The 22,951-nt window shown below is 37.8% G+C and overlaps 2 protein-coding genes across 5 annotated transcripts; both read right to left on the bottom strand.

Annotated features, from left to right (window-relative positions):
* Nucleotides 1–666: 666 nt before the first annotated feature.
* LOC113592133 (pterin-4-alpha-carbinolamine dehydratase 2) lies at nucleotides 667–11,092 on the bottom strand. Of its 4 annotated transcripts, XR_014125005.1 has the most exons (5): nucleotides 10,911–11,092; nucleotides 9,473–9,604; nucleotides 3,409–3,489; nucleotides 1,646–2,846; nucleotides 667–1,612 (listed from the first exon to the last, which is right to left on the bottom strand). XR_014125005.1 is itself a non-coding variant. In XM_027032891.3 (4 exons), the coding sequence occupies exons 1-4, from the start codon at nucleotides 11,001–11,003 to the stop codon at nucleotides 2,751–2,753; spliced, it is 402 nt and encodes a 133-aa protein (XP_026888692.1). In that variant the 5' UTR covers nucleotides 11,004–11,092; the 3' UTR covers nucleotides 667–2,750. The 4 variants fall into 4 exon arrangements, 3 of the variants coding, with proteins under 3 accessions (XP_026888692.1, XP_026888693.1, XP_081575882.1); XM_027032891.3 differs by having other exon boundaries at nucleotides 667–2,846; XM_027032892.3 differs by having other exon boundaries at nucleotides 667–2,846; nucleotides 9,473–9,576; nucleotides 10,911–11,058.
* Nucleotides 11,093–11,219: 127 nt separating this feature from the next.
* On the bottom strand, nucleotides 11,220–16,844 carry txndc15 (thioredoxin domain containing 15). Its single transcript, XM_027032889.3, has 5 exons — nucleotides 16,634–16,844; nucleotides 15,829–16,283; nucleotides 15,098–15,261; nucleotides 14,542–14,672; nucleotides 11,220–12,433 (listed from the first exon to the last, which is right to left on the bottom strand). The coding sequence occupies exons 1-5, from the start codon at nucleotides 16,740–16,742 to the stop codon at nucleotides 12,237–12,239; spliced, it is 1,056 nt and encodes a 351-aa protein (XP_026888690.2). The 5' UTR covers nucleotides 16,743–16,844; the 3' UTR covers nucleotides 11,220–12,236.
* Between the last annotated feature and the right edge of the window lie 6,107 nt (nucleotides 16,845–22,951).

Genomic DNA, 22,951 nt, shown 5'->3' with positions numbered 1-22,951 from the left:
TATTGTGTATATTGAAAAATTACAATATACAAAAAATATATAATATATATAAAAAGACTAAATAGGAAACATGAATAGCTTTAAGTTATTTGCTGAAAGTGATTTGTTCAAAGAACTAAAAAAAAGATTTTCTGGCAACGAGGTCGTCATTTATGAGGCAAATTGCAATTAAGTTATTCATATACACTCCTTCTTTCACAGAGAAGAATGAGTGCATAAGATTAATTTATTAATTGCAATTTGCAACTCGTGCGTCCGAATTAGAGTACGCTGAGATTGCACCTAAGTGTTAGAACGTATAATATATCTTACACCTTAGATCGATAATGCAAATAATAATAATAATAATAATAATAATAATAATAATAACAACCTACCCAGGATTGATCACCTACCAACGGCTTCCGAAATAGAAAATCGACTAGGCAATAGACTTGTTGCTTAATCAGAAATCTCCTATATCTTACACGCTTCTAGTGTTTTTGACGTTGCAGTTTCCTCTGTCCTCCTATACCAGTTTTTAAGAAGACTACCTCGATAAATAACTATGAACCGCACGTCCAAAATAAAGGCATCATTTTACACTGCAATTATTTTGCAGTCAATGACTGATTAGAACAGAGAATACCTAGAATACAAACAGACTTGAAGGACGCTATCAAAATGTTGGAGCAGGGAAAACATCCTATTTTATTAAGGTGTTCAATGGATAGTAATGTTTCACATCAATTATTTTAAAACAGCAAAACGTCTGAAACTTTCGTTTACCATTTAATAATATTGCGCACGTGTTGTAGACAGTATGCGTTTAATCCTTTAATGCGCCTGTCCATCCCAGTTAGAATATACATAGGCTACGGCCTGAGCCGTCTCAACCAGCTGCTCTACATATATGACTGCTGGGAAGACACACCCCAGCTCCCGGCAGAAGTCGTCAATAATTTATTTTACTCTTTAAATTAATCAAATACAAAACTAATACTGCTTAATTCAGTAGCGCACCACAAAATAGCTTGGCCTGGGCTACTTGTGCAAATAGGCCTATTAAACAGAGGTCTACATCAAAAGCTTTTCAAAACCAAATTGCATTGTATTAGACCTTACATAGGCTATAGCAAATGTATCTACAGATTACATGGATTAGGCTATCGGAAACATATACAGGTACAAATTAATTATCAAAGGATTGCAGCAAATAATCCCTCCTTTTACCCAGGGCCATTAACCGAGGTCTAGAAAACGAGATTCGATTTTTATATTTATATACAATCAGCCTACATATTTTGTGCTGTATCCAACTGTAGTATTAGGCTACTGAATAGCCTAGCTGTGTGAAACGGCAAATAAGAGCTGTTTTAGTCAAAACTAAGGTGAAATGGTAAAGGAAATTACAACATTTGTTATTTTTTTTATGAAACATGAACATTTTATCAAAGGGAACCAAGTAAAAAAAAAATTTATTTGATAAAATCAGCAACGATATTATCAACTAGGTATTATCAACTATAAGCAAAAAAAATGTACACTGGTGAATTTTAAAAAATATATATTAATCCCATGTTATGAAAGCACAAGTGTAACTTCGGAGATCGGATACGGTGACTGTGGAAACCTGTGGAGAACCTCCACAGGTTTCCATGGAAACCAGGCTGCTCAGTCACTCGCTTAGCTAGCTAGCGTCAGCTATTATCTTTATCTTTAAAAAAAAAAACAAACGCAACCAATTAACTGAAAGGTATTTCTGAAATATTATTAGCAATCTCTTTCCAACGCAGTTTAATTGTGGACTTGTAACTTCGTTTTAGTTAGTTGTCTAAAGATCTTTTTATATTGTAGAGTAACTATAGTAACTAAATATTAACGTACTAGCTAACGTTGCCCTAGGTCTTTCAGTTAATTTAACAAAATGCACACTAGAAATGTAGAATCCCATATGTACATTTAAGAAAAAAATTACCTAATTTAAACACGCCTAATATTACTGCTGCTATTCGTTTTCCGTTCCTCATAATCAACTTAGTCAGCCATTGATACGCTCTAAACGGTCATAACTGAGAATCAGAGGGATTACAATCAGAAACCCTTTAGCTAAATCGATCACTTTTGTTAACCATTATATTACTGCGAGATAAGATGCACATGGGGTTTAAAATCATGTACAAACGCGACTGTCATTTACAAAATCTTTTACAAAATCATTTGATCGCACATAGTAGGTTAATCAACAAAATTACCATAATTTGGAGCTCTGGCATCTCAATATTAATCACCAGTTGGTTTAGGGGACAATGACATCAGTACAGATATTTACAGTTAATCATTTTAATTTGGGTATTTCAGATGTTTGGTAGGGATTTAGGATCCATTAATTTTTTAGCGTGAGACGTACAATGGACTAATTTTATGGAAAGTTCTAAGGATAATTTCTCACTGATATCCAACATAGTGTATGAAATGGCTAACTCAATTTTTATATCAATATCACAACTCAAAACCTACTGTTTGTAACTGGAATTTACCTTTCTTGTATTTATGAGTAAAAAAATTATAATAATAAAGCAGACATTCAAGAATAATTTTGCAGCAATCTTGTTGACAATTTTGCCTGCCTCCTAAGTTCCAGGGCATGAGGAGCTAAGTGTAGTAGGAAAGCTCTTTCAGAAAGTCTCTCAGCAGGCCAATACAACCAATCTCTGTGATGACCGAGTAGATGGGGAGACCAACAAATGTGAAATTATCCTTTGACTGTCCTACATAGTCAGTGCAACTTTATCAATAAATTTGGCCAGCCGGATGTCTTTCTTTGACAGTCCTCCGCAGTCATGTGTTGTTAGGGTGATCTGAACCTGGAAGAGAGCACAGAATGCAATTATAGGGCAAAAAAAAAAAAAAAACCTCCCCCGCCCACACACACACACACAAGAAATGACACACCATCAGCAAAAAAAATCAAGCACAGTGGAAAGTAGCACTTGCAGAGTCTAAAAGCTCCAGACACTTTATTAAAGACAGGATTAATGGCTAAATTTTATGCACTGCAGTCCAACTGCCACCAGTAACTCAGAGGCTAAAGTGTGATTCACAGAGATTTGAGGCCTTGTTTGTCATATCCACTGCTACTTATTTTGCAGAGACAGAAGAAGGGGGTTCTTTGGGAAAAGATTTTCACCATAAACTGTCAGGATTATTTTCCAATCTTCTCTCCTTTTCTTCCTGGGCCTCAGTACTTGGTGTGAAATGTGAGCTAGTTCACTACATAGCATGATTGTTTGCAATGTAAACCCAATGTGTTCAAAGGGCCTTGGGCCCTCTCTTGCTTTCTCCTGAGCAGCACTCTAAACCTCTAACCCTAACACTCTAAAGCACTGCTCCAGGGTGAAGCATTGGTGGCTCAGTGGAAGTTATTACCTTGTTATAAACATTGAACCACTCTGGATGATGGTTCATCTTCTCTGCTTGCAGAGCCACTCTAGACATGAAGCCAAAAGCCTGCAGAAAAGAAAACAGACTATTTTAGAAGTGGAAGGTTCCTCAATTAATCTAATTCCTAGCCTCAGTATGCAGTGAGCTCTTCATTTTCCAGTGGTCCACAGTGCTGGGGCTTGATACAGGCTACAGTCTTACTGTTGATACACTTCAGTTCTGAGCTTCCAGCATCCCCAGGTCCCAGTCTACAGCTCCAGGTAAGCATTAATGCTTTATTGACTAATGCAAAACTACAACAGTTATAGACAGCACAACCCCTCACATTACATCACAATCATCAAAGTGGGAAAATACTAGACAGCCACCAAATTAAATCAAAATTATGAAAAACCTTAAACAGTTTTTGATCAACATTAAACCCAATATAAGCATCATGGTCTGCCCATGCTCTAGGGAAACACAAAAATATTTCCTGTAAGGCTCAATTATTGCCTTAGTTTTGGTGCGTTTGTGTTTCCAAATTATTCAGTTTTATTGTGTGGTATAGCTGTACATATAGATTATTAATTATCATTGTGGTGCAATATAGAAATCATTACACAATACAAGGTAAACAAACAAAGAGGTGAAAATTTCTAAAAAGATCTAGTTGAGATGGATAGCCTATGAAAACAGTCATTTTAGAGCATTGGTTAGGGTTAACTGAGTTGGCTTACTAGTGGAACTGAGGGAACATCCACACACGTGTGTTCCAATCAGAGGCCATTCAGAGTGTGATTATGTGAATTCTAATTGCCTACAAAGAAAGACAAAATCTTTTGCCTGCTGTGGGGAAGGAAAAAACATCAGCACCAGCCATTTCAGAGTAATTTCCCTCTGCAATCTCAATTAAGCCTCTAAACGCTTCCTTGGATAATTAGATCAACTGACCCACCATTGTACACCAACTATCTTTGCAGTCCAATCTGTTCGCCTGTCCAACTTCTGACATAAAGAGACAGAGGTACTTGCAAGAGGAAATTGCTTGGACTCTAGTGTGTTGTAACCAATTTCCAACACATGATGTAACACGATCAGGAACTTGATCAAACTGGCCATCAAGGAAACTCTCTCACAATCAATTTAAAATAATTGGAAGATTTCTGCAACTTGACCCAATCTGAGCAAGGAGTCTGTTCTTTCTCAGCTTTCATTAAAACTTTGGCAATTATTAAATAACTGACCCTGTTGACTGCTGTCAAAGCTTTGCCTTTATCTGACATGGATTGAATCTACCAGATAAAGTGAACCTATTCCCTCTTTTCATTTAAACATGCTGGTCCACATTGTGAATGACAGAACTGAATTGAAAAAGGTTGCAACAAAGAGTTTAACCCTCCATACTCATATGTACAAAACAGTGTTTTAAATGTTCTTCAGCCAAGCTACTCTGAAAACCCTATCCCAGACTACACTGATTGGGCTCCTCTTCTGGAGTTACTTTTAGTTAAGAAGAGTAAAAAAAAAATAAATAAAAATATCTTATGCTCTCCCCCCCCCCCCCCCCCCAAACACATACACTCACACACTCACTCACTCATCAGTGGAACACCTTCGAAGACTCTAACTCCTGCCTTTGACACCAAATCCAAAAGAGGTCAAGGACCATGGTTCTCTGGCTCTTTGTTTACCTTCATTGTGTGGAACACTCTCCTCTGCCCCAGCCACTCTCCAGTCTGTCAAAATCAGGCAATTTCACTTGACATACTGCAGGCCCTTGTCTCAAATAATCAGAACCAGCCGGTCTTGGGTCGGCATGCCAACCGCCCCCAGCCCGCCAGTTTAGGTGCATTTTGGGCTATTATGGCATGATTGTCATAAAACTCTGAATGAGGGAGTTTTGACATTGGACGCTATTCCATGGTTGCAACGAGGCTGAAATACAGCCCTACATTCAAACACATATGCTGGTTATTTACAGATAGGTTTTCGGCGGCGCGGTGCAGGGCTTAGGGACACCCGGTCCTCATGCCAGGCCTAAGTGCATGCAGATTCTGGCACGCTTTGCTTCACAAGTCCCAAACACCACCTCCCTGCATGATTATTATCCCGTGTCCAACAGCCAAAATGCAATGTCGCAGCCTTCATGCCTCCAGAGAAAATCAGCTAATGCCATGATCATTACAACCCTTATATAAAGCCCACAGGCCCTCACAGGCATGTTATTGCTGCTTTCCTCCCACTGACTGCACCAATGTAGCATGGCTCAAATGGTGGCCCACTCTTCAAAGTTCTTTAAAATACCCTTTAAAGACATTCTTCACCAAGAATATGTATGGTTGAGGCTTAGCTAATACAGGTGTTTCAGGAGCAGTGCATTAAAACTTACAGTACAGTAAACTTCTCATTGTAAGAGATGTATAGTGGTTGTCATTATCTGTACACACACACACACACACACACACACACACACACACACACACACACACACACACACACACACACACACACACACCCACCCACCCAGCCAGTGAGAGAGACAGACAAACAATGAAGGAAAGATGGTCCCCTTATTTCAACTCAAGATTGGTGCAGAAAAAAACCTCAGACCTTTCCCTGAGACGATTAGTGACTTCAGCATTTCTGACAAACAGCCAGTAGTCTGGTTTCTCCAAAGAGTCCAGCTTTGTCTTATATAACACAACTGGAGTATGTCCAATAAGGAAAAGGTTTTTAAGAGATTGTCAGATGGAGCCTTATGTAGGAATGTAGACTTTGGATGTTTTGGGGTTCTGCACACCCACTCTTAAGGTATTCAGTTGCAGGTGGGTGGAGGGTGAACACCAACAGTGAACAGCCCTGTGTTTCACATGCCCAGACCTGATGTAGTGCATCATTATAGGACATGTTCCACTAGCTTTCAAAGAGGTTATTTTCAAGAATATTGCTGAATATTGCCATGATTTATTCAGAGTAAAGGTTGTGTGCATACGTGTTGTGTAAACCCTTGGAGCAGGGTTCAGAGTTTGAGGTTAATAGTTATTTTTCCTCTTTAAGCACATAAAATTATTCACATTAAGACAGTAAAATATTGTACAAAATAATTTTAAAACAGAAAGTGTGTTATATGCATATAAACAGCTACTCCAAAAATGGGTTTTCATTGTTTAAAACCGATTTTAAATGACTGATCATAATCCATGTATAACTTTTCTGTTCATCAAAAGGTGGATTCACACATGAATCAGACATTACTCTTTCAATAAATGCATCATGACAGGCCAAAACGTAAAATGCATAAATTACAACTCAAAGTGTGATACAAAGAAGCTCTCATCATTCATTAGATACAACACAACAATTTCTACTAGTGACTGGAGACTGATGCACTTTCATCTGCAGTGTCAAAAGATGCTCCCCAGTGAGCCAAAACATTAAATCCACACAGTCACCTTGAGCAGAAGCAACATGACATTTGCTTCCTTTCAAACACAGCAGACTGAGTCTCATGGAAAACACTGGGATACACCAAATCAGCTTTAGAGAAGCTACCTGATCAGATTTTCTCTTAAAGAGCTCCATAGGAAACCGCCTTTACCACAATCATGAACAAGACAAAATCTACAACAAACACACAAAACAAAGAATGAAAATGGCCAAGATAATGGGAAAAAAAAATGTAAGGATGACTGCAATAACTGAGTGGTAAACATTGAACCACAGCAGGACAGTAACATACAGAGACACACAAACACACAGAGAGAGACACAAACATGCACACATACAGACACATATAGAAGAAACAAGACCAACAAATACACATAGAGGAGCAACATGTGGAATAGTTAGACAGTTAGTGGTTTTTTGAGCCAGATGAAACATTTTAGCCAATTTGACTGTTTGTGAAAGAAATCATTTTGATCGAAACCTCAACTGCACTCCAGCTGAGCTCTGGTCCCTATCAGGGTGATCAAATCTGACACACAACCCGGGCAAAAAGAAACAAGGGGGGGAGGGGGGGAGCCACTGCTTCAGACCTGAGGAAGTGTAAAAACAGGATAATGTGGTGTAATGGAGCTAAAACAACTAACGTCTGGATTAGTGACCTCAGGTTGACAATGCAGGTTGGCCCAGTAGTAGGAAAAAAGAAGAAGGGAACTATGATACTGTGATATTATCTTCTGCAGGTAGACTAAAGAAACTACAATACTGTGACAATACCTGGTGCAGGTACGCTAAGCGAAACATGATACTGTGATATTCCCTGGTGCAGGTATGCTAAGGCTTCCACTAAAAACTGCCCATTACTTCACACGACGGAAAACGAACAAACAAAAACAAACAAACATACATTTCTATATTATATTATTTTGGTCAGTCAGTGGGAACTGTTTACAAATAAAGATACACATGTAGTAGCTCAGAATGAAAGCGGGGGAAAAAAAAAAAAAAAAAACACCTCTTGACTAATCTTTAAGCATATATAAGATCCCTTTAACAAGTGAGTCAAACTGGAGGTCCACCAAATTGATTTCCACCTGCAACCAATCAGCTGAAAGACATAAATCTGAGACTTTCTGGGAGAACACAGCCAGCTGTCTTTTTTGATTCTTATGAAAACTCTACTTGATGGCCCCTGAAGTATAAAACAAACACAGAGACTCCCACAGGGCCTCCAGAAACTCCTAATGAGTGAGGGAGTCCATCCCATTAGCATGGAGCCTATTGATCAATGACAATGAAGCACTGCCATGAGGGAGTGTGTTCTGTTTCAGACTGAGGAGGCAGCTATGGCAAGTTTCATATTGCACTTAAGGGCAACACTACACACTTGGAGCTGTTACCCAGCCATGAGTCAAGTAGCAGAAGCTTTGCACAGGGCACGTTGTGAATGGAAGCATGTTCTGCTGAACACAGGCATGCAGAAGAGTACAGCATTTTTTTTTTTTTTAAGATTTTGTCGCCAAGCCCACGGCCTGCGACACCACATACTGTGGCACGTTTGTCAATGCGTCCATCCATGAAAACACCAATAATGCAACTTCGAAATCTCCCTGTAAACACTGAAAATGAATAGCCTCCATATGAATACATATGAAAACTCTGTCTGAAATGTACTGTTTCTCTGGAAAATCTGTGCACTTTACTACAAAAAGAATATATATATATATATATATATATATATATATATATATATATATATATATATATATAAAAATATAAATATATATATATAAATATAAATTATATATATATATAAATATATATAAATATATATATAAATATAAATATATATATAAATATATATATAAATATATATATATATATATAAATATATATATATATATATATAAAAATATATAAATATATATAAATAAATTCTTTGTAGTGTATATATATATATATATATATATATATATATATATATATATATATATAAATATAAAAATATAAAGGAATTGTAAGACATTATGGCTGCCTCATTATATTGGTTATTAAGAAGACACCAGGATCATCCATAGTTATCATGTTATTTGATACATTCATTGTTTTCTAAAATGTAAAAAAAAAAAAAAAAAAAAAAAAAAAAAAGGTAAAATTAAACTGTAGGCATGTCCAAACTCTTGACTGGTAGAGAATCAAGGTTATATTTTCACAGCACAGCACAGCACAACATTCTGGAAGATTTTAAGCAGGATTTAAAGAATGATGTCTCTCTTGTTTTCATAAGTAAAGAAAACACACCAAGGCTGCTCAGAAAGGTGTTGTGCCTGTGGTTATGTAGAAAAAGATATTAAGACAGTACAAGAAAAAAATATGTATTACTATAATACCTATTCTGATTAATGTGCTAGTCAACATTAGACATTTAAACAACAAGCCAGCACTGAAAAGTGCATACCAGAATGACAGGTGTTGGGGTTAATATGTGTTGTTGGGTGAGGGTGCGGTGTTGGGGTTCGGGTTAGGGTGGGGTGTTGACAGAAAACAGAAGACCTGTGGGAGAAAACTATACTGAAACAGCAGTTATAATATGCAGAGAAGACAGTGTGCTGAGTGAGTGCACCTGGTTGAATGTTTTGAAGTGCAGTTCCTTATATAGAGCATCTCGACCCTCCACCTCCACCCAGCCTGTGGCCTTCAACTCCATCAGCAGTGGCTCTCTCTCTCCTGCAGTCAGCCAGAGTGAGTCTGTAGCCTTTAAAAAAAAAAAAAAACAAAAAAAAAAAAACAACAACACACACCCACAGCTCCTAGTGCAGTAACTCTTCCTACTGTCACTGTTAAAAGCCCAGAGAAAGAAGCATGAGAGGTGTAACTGAAATAATCCATTTCCTACTAAAGTACATATTAACATACCTGAAAGTTACCAACATAGTAACTGAATAACTAGTCCCCTCATTTCACAGAGGGACATTGGCTGAGAATTTTTGCACCATCTGCTGGTTAATAACAACAGTTATCACTGCCTATTGGCTGTGATCAGAAGTCAAGCTTGCATCCAACTGTTTGTGGTATCAAAGCATGACGTTCAATTGAACTGTTATGGTTTTATTTTTGAAATCGCCAGTTTGAGAAGTAACTCCAGTCCAGTCAGTCAGATCTGCTCAGATTAGTTTTAAATCTGAAGACTGCAGGAGAGAAAAAAAAAAGATGAAACGGCAAAAGTGTAATAGGGAAACTAACAGTAGATTTAGTCAGTATTAGAGTAAATGTAGTCGGTGTTAAAGTAAAATTAGTCGTGCAAAGGTACAGTACAAGCACCATATTAAAGAGTTTTTTAAGGGCCTTCATGCACTCGTATGTCGTGTGTAAGATGGTTAATAACTTATAATACGGAGGTCGAGACTCTGAGATAATTAGCATGTTACAGAGTACCACATTTTCTTCTATGTAATATTTAAGCTTTAGCACAAAAAAAACCCAAAAAAACAAAAAAAAAAAATTTAACTTCTCAGAACGGCTTTATGTTTGATTTACAACACGGTTAAAGTCTACTTCCGATGTCCACAAGATGGCAGTTGAAATCCTTGCAGGCTCCCGTCCACCACTGAGTGAAATTTACGTTCCAACTATGGCCTCAGTGACCCATTTCTGACTTTTTAATCACCGAAGCCCTGTACAAGTAAGCCTAGAGGGTGATGTAAAACTACTATAAGAGTATCAGCGAGGTAACAAAGTTATACCAAATTATTTTGGATAGATTTACATGCGTTTATATCCATACTATTGGAATCAAAGGCTGGTTGCTAATAGCCACCTAAATAACGTTAGTTCACACTTGGCGCGTGTACTCATCATAAAAGTCAGAATCAGCTTTTCATTTCGGACTCTCAGATCGATGATCTTCATAAATCCAAGATCCAGGTTATATTGTGGAAATCGCAAAGACAACGCAGATAACTGGTATAAGTTATCTGCACCAGGTGCATCGGTTTGGTAACTAGCTAGCATACAATCCCTACAATGGGATCATGCTTTGAATAAGAAACAAGAATTCTTACCATTTTGGCTGTGCGTGTAGAAGGAAAAATATTTCCCTGCTTGGAAAAAATACTGCACAATTCACTACATGACCTAAACATTAACCAATGCATAATCCCCTCAGGGGACAAAGTATACTACACACTGATACTTTCTCAACCGCGTTGTTGTGCAGCCACGCCACGAAACTTGGCTGCCTTTTGTTGTGCCTGAAGAAAAATATCGCATCCCGCTTGCAAAACGTGCAAATGCGCAGAGAACATTGCAAAAGTGCGCGCAAACATATATATCCTACGAGAATGACAGCGAACAAACCGCACACTTGAGTCTTAAAATGTATTATAACAAAGAAGTAAGTAACCATAAGTTTAATTTTGAACGTTTTAAAATAAACATTTGAACAGATTGACTTAAGCTTACAACTATTTTCAAATTGGAGATAAAATGAAAAAGGTACAGGTCATTTACGTGCATACTTGTCAAATAATTACTTGATTAATTCTTTGAGAGGTGGTTGTGATATTTTAGGGTGACATCATTCTGTAATTACCTTAACCTACCATCCTATATTATTCTATTCTAAAGTAACTTTGCAAAGGCTATAACATTAATTAAGCAGTTACGAGAAGCATCACATTTTAATGCCCCCCCCCCCCCCCCCCCTCAACTTAGTTTGAATTCCCGTTAAATATTTTGTGATTTATTGTTTAAACTGGGATAAAAATTTAATGTGACACAGCTTCCATTTAGGCACTACAGAGTAACCAGTTTAAAATGTTCAAACGGACTATAATTCTAAAACTGAGCTTTTTAGTAGTGAATGCTTACCTGTCCTTTCTCATTACCCGCACACTGTTTCTTCTTAATTGATGTTATTTAGTTTATGTACCAAAACAGATCACACTTGTAATAACAGAGGTCCATCATAGCAGCAATAGTCTTGTGTTTAAAAAAGGAAAAAAAAAAAAAAAAAAAAGCACACACCCCAAACCCACATATCAGCACTTCAGTGTTTCCAGAGGAGGCATTCATAATATTACAGCCTACTTTCAACAGACTATGTAAATGGAACAAAACATTTATATATCCGCAAAGATGGATTAACTGCTGTGTCATAATGGATATCTCTGTTACTGCCACTGTATAAGAACAAAGGGCAATTCTGCTTTAAAGCATTTTCTGTGAGAGATCACAAATACTCCAAAGATTCATATTTGCCAAAATGTGAGAAGAACTAAACATGAGCAGGCACATGTTTCTATTAGGGACCATTTTTACCTCAGTTAACTCCACAACAGAATGAATGGTGTACACAACTGGCTTTGATAGATGTATGGGTTATGCACTTATTCTTGGTGTTCGTGTTCTTGTCCAGGTATGAGCAGGCGTATGCTGTCTGTCCGCAGGATGGCGTACAGGATAAAGCCAGATATGAACAGTACAGAAAACACAAAGAGCCAATCAATGCTTTTCACAGGGACACTAGGTAAAGGTCCTGAATGATCCCCCTCTGAAACAGTTTGGTCTGGAATTGCTTCAAAACCTGAGAGTGAGATAAAGGTTTAGAATTTATGAACAGGAAATCAGGAAGGTAGTATAATATATTTGAAAAATCTTGCTTAAACAACAAAATTTAAACTTGTGAAAAAAATTAAAAGGTAAATTAAAAAAGATAGGAATATTACATACTAAAATGCTGCTTTGAACATCAAATTATTTGAAAACCTTGTGTAAAACCTGTATGTTTACAGAACACTGGGTTAACCCTAGCCCTAGTTTACATTTACTGCATTTAGCAGACGCTCTTATCCAGTGCGACTTACAAACGTGCTTTGTCATTTACTCATAGAATACATCCTAGCCAGTGCAGTAGGTTAGAGTCCAATATACCAATGATTTAGAATACTGTAGATATACAGGGATCACTGCTGATGCCTAGAAGTACGAAATGCATAAGGTGAATCTTAAACAATGATAAGTGTAATAAACAATAAGTACTAGTATTTGTTAGACAACATCAGTGTAATGAACAATACCGTGCAATAAGTACTAATTTAGTTAGTCAATATAGAAGCAGGGTCAGTTGTCATTGAAATATTCCATGAATAGATGGGTCTTCAGTCTGCATTTGAAGACTGTCTGGACAGCAAGTGGAAGTTCATTCCACCATTTGGGAGCCAGGACAGAAAATAATCTCGATGCTTGTCTTCCATGAGACTTGAAGCACGACATTTCAATCTGAGCCATATTAGAGGTTCAAAATACTCGGGGTACGGATCGGGCTTTGACCATTGACCTTGTATGAAGGGGCTAGTCCATTTTTGGCTTTGTAGGCAAGCATCAAGGAACATTGGAAGATTGAAGACCAGTCATGCCCAGTTTACAGAACACTGGGTTAACCCTAGCCCTAGTTTAAAGAACACGGTTTCAGAAAACACTTGTACAAAGCAAATTATCCTTCTTTATCAAATCCAATATCTTAAATGTGGCTTGAACCTTAAATGACAGTGTAAACAACTTGGGAAATATTTCCCATTCCTTGACTTTCAGATAATTCTACTATTGTTTTATAGTATTGTTTTCAATTACTCATATCTGAAAACATTTTTCTTACTTGTACAAGGGAATTTTATGAATGACAATAGTTGTGGGGGCCATTTATTCTTAAGGAATTTTTGAGGTATCAAACATGCTAATTCACAATTCTCCTAAATATGCACACTTGTATGAACAAAGCTGCTTCTAAAAGTAATTTATGAAAATTTGGTAAACTTGAGCATTTTCTGAACCTCCCATGGCATAACTGAAAGAATTCACAAAAGTATGACAAATATAGAATATGAATATGAATATGGAAGTGGTCATTCTTCTTTCCTATTTTGCAAAGTTTTGAAACAGTTTGGATGCCAGTTTAATTCTTTTATACACAGGCATATGAAAATTAACTTTCATATGAAAACTAACACAGTAGCACTTCAGGCCTCCCAGACATCACTGCCAATCAATGGGCTGTTAATAATGATGTTAATGACAAATTAGTGACAAATTAGTCTTAAACTTCATTTATGTAATTTAACAATTTGGATGCTGAACAACTGAAACACGATAATTTCTCATCCACCCTGAACTCCATCTCATTTTAGTCATGTCATGTACTGCATTTCTTTGGTGAGGCATTTGGTGAGTTTGATATAAAACAACATCTTTATGTCTGCGATGGAACAGACCTTAACCGACATAGTGAACAGCAAAAGCAACATTTCTTATACATTAGTGTTATCGGATCTCAGTTACACTATTAGTTCTGCAATATGACGCTCAAAGTAGAAAGGTCACTTTTTACTGTTAGACACTTATGAATAATATCGATCTGCAATTCAACACATGCTCTTGTATGAACAATTTATGTGAGAAAGTTATGACAATTTCAACATGTGGTTGCAAGCGTTACTGAATCTGATGTGTCCCAGTAAACTGTTACATCAAAATGACAAGAAATTTAAGATATGGATACAAAAATGTTCAAGCATGAGGCCTATTGTTGATCAACAATAAGAGCGTCTGACAAATGCTGTAAATGTAAACTACTCTAATAGTATCATAGTAAAAAAAAAGTTCCAACACTGAGTGATAATACATTGAAAAGCTCACCTGTTTGGTTTGCTATAAAGGATGTTAATGTTTCCAGAGTTCTGTCGGTATGATTGAACCTAGCCATTGGTTTGGCACCTTGAAAAAGAAGGATATTGGGAACAGCCACTGTCCCAAATCGAGTGGATAGACTATAGAGAAAATATAAATTAACAAACAACATTTAGTAAGAGAAACATTTTTAAAATCCTAATTATTCACACTCAAACAATGCAATTACTGATTATTATATAGACATTATACTTTTCTAAGTGTATTTTCAACAGTTCTATAACAATTACTGCATGTTTCATTGGAGAGTTGTAAAAATTATTTGTCAAATGAATACTGTATAATAAAAATTACTACTTGGATGTTAGCCCATTATCTTTTTTTTTAACCAATTGTTTCATTCTCTTTCTGCTTGTTTCTAAAATTCTTTTTAAACAAAGACTACAAGATAATTAAGGCAGTTTTTCTTATTCAGTCATTGTTGAATAGTAGGACAATAATTTTAGTGTGATATTAGTAACTTAAGGCACCACCCAGACAAAGTAAATGCATGTCTGATGATAACCTGCTGTGCTGTGAGGCATCAAGAGCGAGGAAGGTCATGGTGGGAAAGACCCGTGGCAGAGCGTTGAAATGAGGAGCGAGATTTGCAGAAAACTGACACCAGGTAGTGTAGAAGAGTACCAAGGAGCATTCTGTGCTATTGGCATTCAAGAACTCCATCAGGTCCTTTAGGATACAGTAAATGGATTAAATGATCAGTTGGAAGGCATAGAGATGGTGACCAGACTGCAGAGTTATATCCCAAATCAGAAAACTTTGTTTTTGTTTTTTTTACGTAAGTATCCAAACTTAGAGAAAAATTAAGTATTGATTGAAAAGATGCACAGTGGTTTGAAGACATGCAAACTATCAGTGACAACTACTGGATTATTTTAGAAAATCTGCTTTTTCATGGTGTACATAGAAGTTTTGAGCCTGGATTATAGATACACTCTTTTGGCATCATCAATGGAGAGATATAAATCATTAGCGAACTTCTAAAAATGTTTATTTGGAAAGACTATGCATACTGGGCCATGTGGACAGTTATGTTTAGGGGTGGAGTCTTAGGTAGTGCAAACTCAGTCACTTATTATTCTGAAATATATTTGAATTAAATTTTAGGGGTAACCCTTCAACCAAACCCAGTTAATTAATGTAATTAATAAATATGTGGCCACCGTTTAGGTAAATACTTCTCACAGCCACTACCACTGAAACCTTCATTGAGTAGCTCTGGACAAATCAAAGTACCTGAGATGCATTGAGAACCTGCACTGTGAAGTTCTCCAGTCCAATAACACTTCTTTTGTCACAGTTGACTTTGTACGTCTTGGCTGTCTCTGTGGTATTGTTCCCTTCTGCCATGCCGGAGTCTATGTGAACCACTGCGAGGTCAGCAGGCCCCTGCTGCTCATTGGTATCCTGAAAAACCAAAACAGCCTTACACTTCTCATCACCACAAGGTGTAGAGGGTGCTGAAACCCCTGACAATGAGCCTTTCAAGCTTTTTGGAATAAGAGATTCAATCCCAGCTGAGTTTCCAGAGAGTTCAGTCCCCAAGACAGCATCAGCAATTTCAGCAGTTTTGAATTGTCTTTTAAAATGTGGTTCTGTGGTGTCTGTTTCAAATTGTGGGGTGTGCCCTTCACGGTCCACGTCTAATCCATCAGGGGCTTGAAATTCATGATCCTGCACCTCACTTTGATCTATGGTTAGAAAACAGAATAAACCATGTAAAAACAATAATTAAGTTTGCCACGGCGCCCTCGACCAAAGTCATTACGTTTGGTTACTTGGATAAAGTCTAATCTGGAGATCTATAGGAAAACGTGAATACAGGATTTTTTTTTCGCCCCAACACCCAAATTATAAAGAGATGTTAGCTAGTTAACTGATGTAACGAAATGACAAGAGTCCGAAAAAGCAGATATATCAAACACACCGAGGTGCAAATATTTTTATAGTCCTATTATCTAAAAGCAGCTAGACAATATTAGTCTTTGCTTTTTAGTCTACTAATGAAGCTAGCTATTGCTATGCTAGCTAACGTAGCTACCTGAGTTAGTTGCTAATGAAATCGTAATCACTCCAGAAATAAACAACGTGCACAACAAAACGCTCCAATATCCACTTGAGGTCGGGTTCATGGCTACACATTCATTCATTTGTCTGCATTACTGGCTAAAGCGACACATCTACGTCTGTTCATGGTTAGAAGATAAACTGGTAATGGGCTTCCTGGATTAAAAAAAAAAGACAACGGTTCACGTTCTCTTACGCGGAAGTAACGCGAGAAGTCTAGAGCGCAAGCTTATTGAAAATGGTCAGATCGCCCCCTATTGCCTTCAGAACGTGCTAACAATGGACTTTACAAGTCGTATAGTAAGATACAGCCTGTTGTGTCGCAACATTCAATGACCAAATATAGCAAATGTTTACAATTGAAATATTATATAAGGACATTAATTCGTTTATAGTTTTGGAACATGAATATAAGGGCCACTGTATTTGTTCTTCTTATTATTATTATTGTTGTTGTTGTTTTACTATTGTGTCGTTTAATTGTATGCCTTGTTTATTCTTCATATAGCTAAATGGCTGTATTCTGGTATTCTGAACGTAGTCAGCAGATGGCGTAGGTGTGGCACGCTCCTCTATCACTATCTTAGAGTTTCTTTGTTCAAGTGTTTTTATAGCTGTTGTATGTAAACGTCTGATTTGGAGGATGACTAACCAGTATGTTCATTTAATTATACACAAGATAACACTTTATAAAGTCTAGCCGAGCCAAGTTTTCTGAAGAAAATTAAGAAATATTTCAAATCAAAATAATAAAACTACTTTGCAGCATCTTTTGGAACTGTCCAAACATTTTGGTGAATCTGGGTTAGTTAATAAAGATAATAGGGTTAGGGTTTAGTACAGGGATAATAAAAAATAACATGTGGCCACTTCCTTTATGCGTTGTTTTTGTTTTTGTTTTTTTGTTTTTTTTATATTTTTAAATATTTTTAAATATTTAAAAAAATACAGCAGGAACTGTTTGATGGGATACTAGCATTTGAAAAGGTGGGATATGATCCTGAGAAGCATGGAAATTGCAGACATCTCAGGAAAGGATTCCAGTCCCAGTGGAGCAACACAGGTGTCAGATGCATCACTCAAAGAGCTGACAGTGATGCTCCAGGAGCTCATGAAGAGCCAAGCTGCTAGAAGAAGGAGTCAGTGTTCAGATAGGAGGCGATGAGGAGCAGAGAGTAGCATTGAGCTTCAGAGAGTTCAAACTGCATCCCTTTACTCCAGATGATTGGCAACTTGAGCAGATTGCTAAAGTCTGCTGCTGGCACAAGGAAGACTGGGCTATTCGGCCTGTTCCCCTAGTTACAGGAAAAGCCCAAAGTGCATATGTGGCCATGGACAGTGATCATGGGGAGGACTATGAAAAAGTCAAGGCAGCTGTTTTAGTCAAATTTGAAACTACACAGGTCACGTATCGCCAAAGTATTCGTGCACTTGCTAGTAAATGGTCAGCAAGAAAATGCTTTGATTGATGCATGCAGAACTCAGATGTTAGTGAGGGAAAATCTGGTGCCAAGAGAGGACTCGAATGAGAGCAAAGTAAAAGTAAGCTGTGTACATGGAGATGAGAAGAGCTATCCCATTACTGAGGTCTATTTGACAGTAGATGGACAAACATTTCTCCTGACTAACATTTTCAAGTCCAGTTACCATATCCAGTAGTTTTAGGACAGGATATCCCAGTGATGGGAGATCTGCTCTCTCAAACTCAACATTGCATGGTAATGACAAGAGCACAAGGTGCTAAACACACCTTAGCAAAATTAGCATTTAATGACACTGAGGTATATGTAAAGTCCCCTAAGTCAGTTAAGCATAAAGCACAAAGGTGCAGGAAGAAGTTCCTTAAGTCAGTCCTTGCAGAAAAGCCTTCACCCATGCCTGAGACACCAGTAGATGCCCCCTATACTACCAGATATTGCCATACTGCAGGGGCAAGATCCAACTTTTCAGCCATGGTTCAATAAGGTGCCTGAAGTTGATGGCACAAAGTAAAGGAGCACAGGGTTCAATTAAGAGACTTATATTATGAAGAAGGGAATTTTATACCAGTGTAAAGGAGAAATTGAGCTGCTGGTTGTCCCAACCTCAGTGAGGTTAACAGTAATGAAGCTAGGTCATTCCATACCCTGGGCAGGGCCTCTAGGCAAGTATAAAACTCTCTCGCATAGGTGCACGTTTCAAATGGCCAAAAATGCACACAGATATTATAGAATTCTGTAAGACATGTAGTGAATTCCAACTGACATCAAGCAGATCAGTTCCTACAGCACATTTGCTCCCACTACATATAATTGATACCCATTTGAGAGGATAGGTATGGACATAGTGGGTCACTTAGAAAGGAACAAGACAGGGAACAGGTATATTTTAGTGCTATATTATTATACCACACATTACCTGGAAGCGTTCCTATTGCATAATCAAGGCTAGACAGGTGGCTAATGGTCTGATGCATCTGTTTGCAAGAGTAGGTATCCCTCGGAAGATTTTAACAGATCAAGGCGTAATCTTTCTGTCTAGATTGCTGCAAGAGGTGTATAAACTGTTAGGCATACATGGAATTAAGACCTCTCCCTATCTTCCTCAGACAGATGGTTTAGTTGAAAGATTTAACGAGACCCTGAAGGCAATGCTTTACAAATTTCTCAGACTGGCACTGACTGGCACCATTGGCTCCCTTATGTTTTTGCATATCGGGAGCTACCATAGGCATCTACAGGGTTTTCTCCATTTGAGGGGCCCATTGGATCTCTTGAGAGAGCAATGTGAGGAACCCAAGTCTACTGAAGAGAATGTGGTTGCTTATGTGGTAAAGATGAGAGAGAAGCTGGAGGAGATTACAGCACTGGCCCAGGAGCATTTATGGAAGGCACAGAGCAATCAGAGGGTCTGGTAAGATCAGAAATCCCAGACTAGAGAGTTCCAGCAAGGACAAGAAATGTTGTTACTTATGCCTACCAGTGAGAGCAAGCTGATGGCAAAATGGCATGGTCCTTACAAAATCACCAGAAAGGTTGGGCCTGTCACCTAAGAGCTGTACATACCAGAGCGCAGCAAGAAACACCAGAAGTTCCATGTTAACCTGCCGAAGGACTATTGCAGAAGGACAGCAAGCAGCATGGCCGGTGCATCTGTCACACTTTTCAGCGGAAGAACAAGAGCAGGTGGCAGGTCTGATGGACACAACACTCTTCACAGAGAGACCAGGATATACCAGCATAGTCCAGAATAGTATCCACATAGTATCCACAAGTGCTACAGAGTCCCAGATAGACTGCTGCCTATGTTATTGGAGGAGCTGAACCTTATGAGGGAGATGGGAGTGATTGAACCCTCAAGCAGTGAGTGGTGCAGCCCTATAGTGCTGGTACCTAAAAAGAATGGGACAATGTGTTTTTGCATAGATTTTAGGATGATTAACAGTTTTTCGAAGTGTGATCCATTATAAACTTATCTGTGATTATTTTTGTGACAAGGCTTGTTTTTGGAGGGAAAAGAAACCATGGCCTGTGTTGAAGGGAACTTTTATGGGGAATTTTCCCACCCAAAGACTGGAAGTGACATCACCTAATTTCCTGTTTTTTCCCCTATATAAGCTTCTGAGGTTTTTTTGTTTTGTTTTGTTTTTTTAACTTGATTGATTTGGGAGGCTTTATGACTACTGGGCATTTCATTGAACTTGTAAATGCTTGTAAAAACAAAAGTTTTATTTTGAATATTTTTATTTGTTTTTTTTTTATTTGATATGTTTTTTCTTTTGCACTGGAGCACTGGGAGCCAATAAACTCCTTTCCCACTTGGAGTGTACCCAGGTGTCTTTTCCGCTGGACCATTGCAGCCAAACTGCTGGATGTCCATGTAAAACAATGTGGAATTCATAGATAATTGGATTACATTTCAGAGCAAGCCTGGCCTGTTAGGGTGGGATGGTATCCATCCTACTAGGGAGACTGCTGTCCTCTCTTGTAACATAAGTCGCAGTCTTATGACAGACATAGATAATCAAGGACAATCCAGAGCGGAGGCCAGGCAGCAGATAAAGAGGGTAAACCAACTGTTTGCCAACTGCTATGAGATGTCACCCAAGGTTGACCATATTGACACTATGTCTGTTCCCAGAGCTAAACAGAAATGCAGAAAACCAGGAAAAAAATGTCTTAATAACCTAATTAGTATTAAAATAAATAGCATGCCAGCAAAGCTGGGATTGCTAAGTCTTAGATCCCTAATATATAAAGCTCTCATGATAAATTAAATCATCAACAAGAATAGATTTAATGTACACTGCATAACAGAAACTTGGATTAGGCCAAATGAGTACATAGCTTTAAATTAAGCAATTACTTCTGGCAGCTATGTATACCACCCTTGACTAACTGGCCATACAGGGTGCATTGCAGTTATTTATACTGACACATTCACATCTTGCAGGACCTGTCCTGGTCCCGCCACAACAACTCCCTGGCAAAGAAGGCTCGTCAGCATCTTTACCACCTCAGATGCCTAAGAGACTTCAGACTGCCCTCCAAGGTACTGCGGAACTTTTACACCTGCACTATCGAGAGCATCCTCACAGGGAACATCACAGTCTGGTTTGGGAACAGCACCAAGCAGGACAGACAAGCACTCCAGAGGGTGGTGCATTCAGCAGTGCGTGTCACTCATGCAGAACTTCCTGACCTGCAGACCATCTATTACAAGTAGTTCCAGACAAAGGCCAGGAGGATTGTGAAGGACCTCACCCATCCTAACAATAGGCTCTTCTCTCTGTTGAGGTCAGGGAAGTGCTTTCGCTCCCTGAAGACCAATACAGAGAGACTGAAGAGGAGCTTCTTCCCACAGGCCATTCCGGCCCTGAATCAGGGAAACTGATAAACTGTGGGGAACACCACCACCATGTGACTGTAAATCTGTAAATTTGTAAACTGGAATTGTACATTGTGTACATACATCCATATATACATTGTACATTGTGTATATATACATATTATACATATATTGTACATACATTGTTATATATATATTTTGTATATATAAAAAAAAAATATATATATATATATATGTGTATGTGTATATATATATATATATGTGTATGTGTGTATATATATATATATATATATATATATATATATATATATATATATATATATATATATATATATATATATATCCTTATGCACCCCTGTTTCTTTCCTCAGTTTGGACAGAGCACTCACAAAACCAGTTTACTGCTAGTTATACCATGTATGACTATGTATGTGACAAATAAACCAAACTTGAAACTTGAAACACTGTCGCCCTTGGCTTGCTCACTGGGGGCTTGGACGTGGACATTTGTAAAGCTGCTTTGTGAGAACATCTGTTGTAAAAAGTGCTATATAAATAAATTTTGAATTTTTTGTATGGCATGCTTGGAGAGTATGTTAAGGAATATTCTGATTGATTAATTGATTTGATTGATAGGTTGATTGATATTTATTTCCCTGACTACTTATTCTACTCCTCAATGTTTATATTGTTGCTATTGTGGTGTCCATGACTACCCGTCCGTGACTATGTTGAGGTACCCAGGTCAGGTGTGCAATTGTAGTAAGTGATGTAATGTTATAACACGTTACAAGTGCACAGTGCATATAATGTGCAATGAAAAGGTCCAGAATAATCAAGTCAGATAGCAGTTTGGAAGCTTTGGCAACGTTAAGATTCTCTGTCACTGCAAGGAGGGTTGTTTCTGTTGAATATGTCAGTGAGGAAAAGGGATAATTGATTGTAAACTGTTAATTCAAGAACTTTTGCGAGGAAAGAGAGAAGTGATATCGGTCTGTAATTGCTTATGTTGGAGCTGTCAAGTGTGGACTTCTTTAGGATTGTTACCACCCTCATGGTCTTGAATGCAGTTGGCAAATATCCAGAGGACAAGGAATGAATCTAGATGAGTTTTCCTCCACTGCCACTTTGTAGTCCTTAGTACTCTCATGTGGCAATGCAGCGCTTCTATAACAGTGAGAAATATAAAAGAAGAGATCCAAAAAGCAGAGAAGGAAAGTCGGGGGAAACACGAAAGACAATGTGTGAAAGAAAAGGCACAGGACAGGGCTGCCAGAAAAACAGAATGAAAGCCTTCTACAGTTGTTTGTCCTAAGGGTTCCCCAGGGTTTTCATCTTGGGCTGATTTTATTCAACTTTATTTAATTTTATTCAACAAGAACAAAGCTATGAAAATTATATTTATATTTCTATCAAATCTCAAAAATTGTACATATCTGAGAGACTCTGATCTCTCATTTAACAA

This window comes from Electrophorus electricus, chromosome 8 (assembly GCF_041902795.1).
Source record: "Electrophorus electricus isolate QZ-2024a chromosome 8, ASM4190279v1, whole genome shotgun sequence".
Taxonomy (NCBI): Eukaryota; Metazoa; Chordata; class Actinopteri; order Gymnotiformes; family Gymnotidae; genus Electrophorus; species Electrophorus electricus.
Note: the sequence above shows the minus strand (reverse complement) of the source record. Positions and strands in the feature narration are given on the sequence as shown.

Bases quoted from the DNA above. Each gene is read 5' to 3' on its own strand.
- LOC113592133 (XM_027032891.3), bottom strand. From the start codon at position 11,003: ATGCATTGGTTAATGTTTAGGTCATGTAGTGAATTGTGCAGTATTTTT. The intron at 9,605-10,910 runs GTAAGAATTCTT...TTTTTTTTAAAG, and splicing joins CTACACGCACAGCCAAAATG to GCTACAGACTCACTCTGGCT. The intron at 2,847-3,408 runs GTAATAACTTCC...GCTCTCTTCCAG, and splicing joins GGTTCAATGTTTATAACAAG to GTTCAGATCACCCTAACAAC.
- txndc15 (XM_027032889.3), bottom strand. From the start codon at position 16,742: ATGAATGAATGTGTAGCCATGAACCCGACCTCAAGTGGATATTGGAGC. The intron at 16,284-16,633 runs GTAGCTACGTTA...TTCTAACCATAG, and splicing joins TTCATTAGCAACTAACTCAG to ATCAAAGTGAGGTGCAGGAT. The intron at 12,434-14,541 runs GTGAGCTTTTCA...TCTCACTCTCAG, and splicing joins CTTTATAGCAAACCAAACAG to GTTTTGAAGCAATTCCAGAC.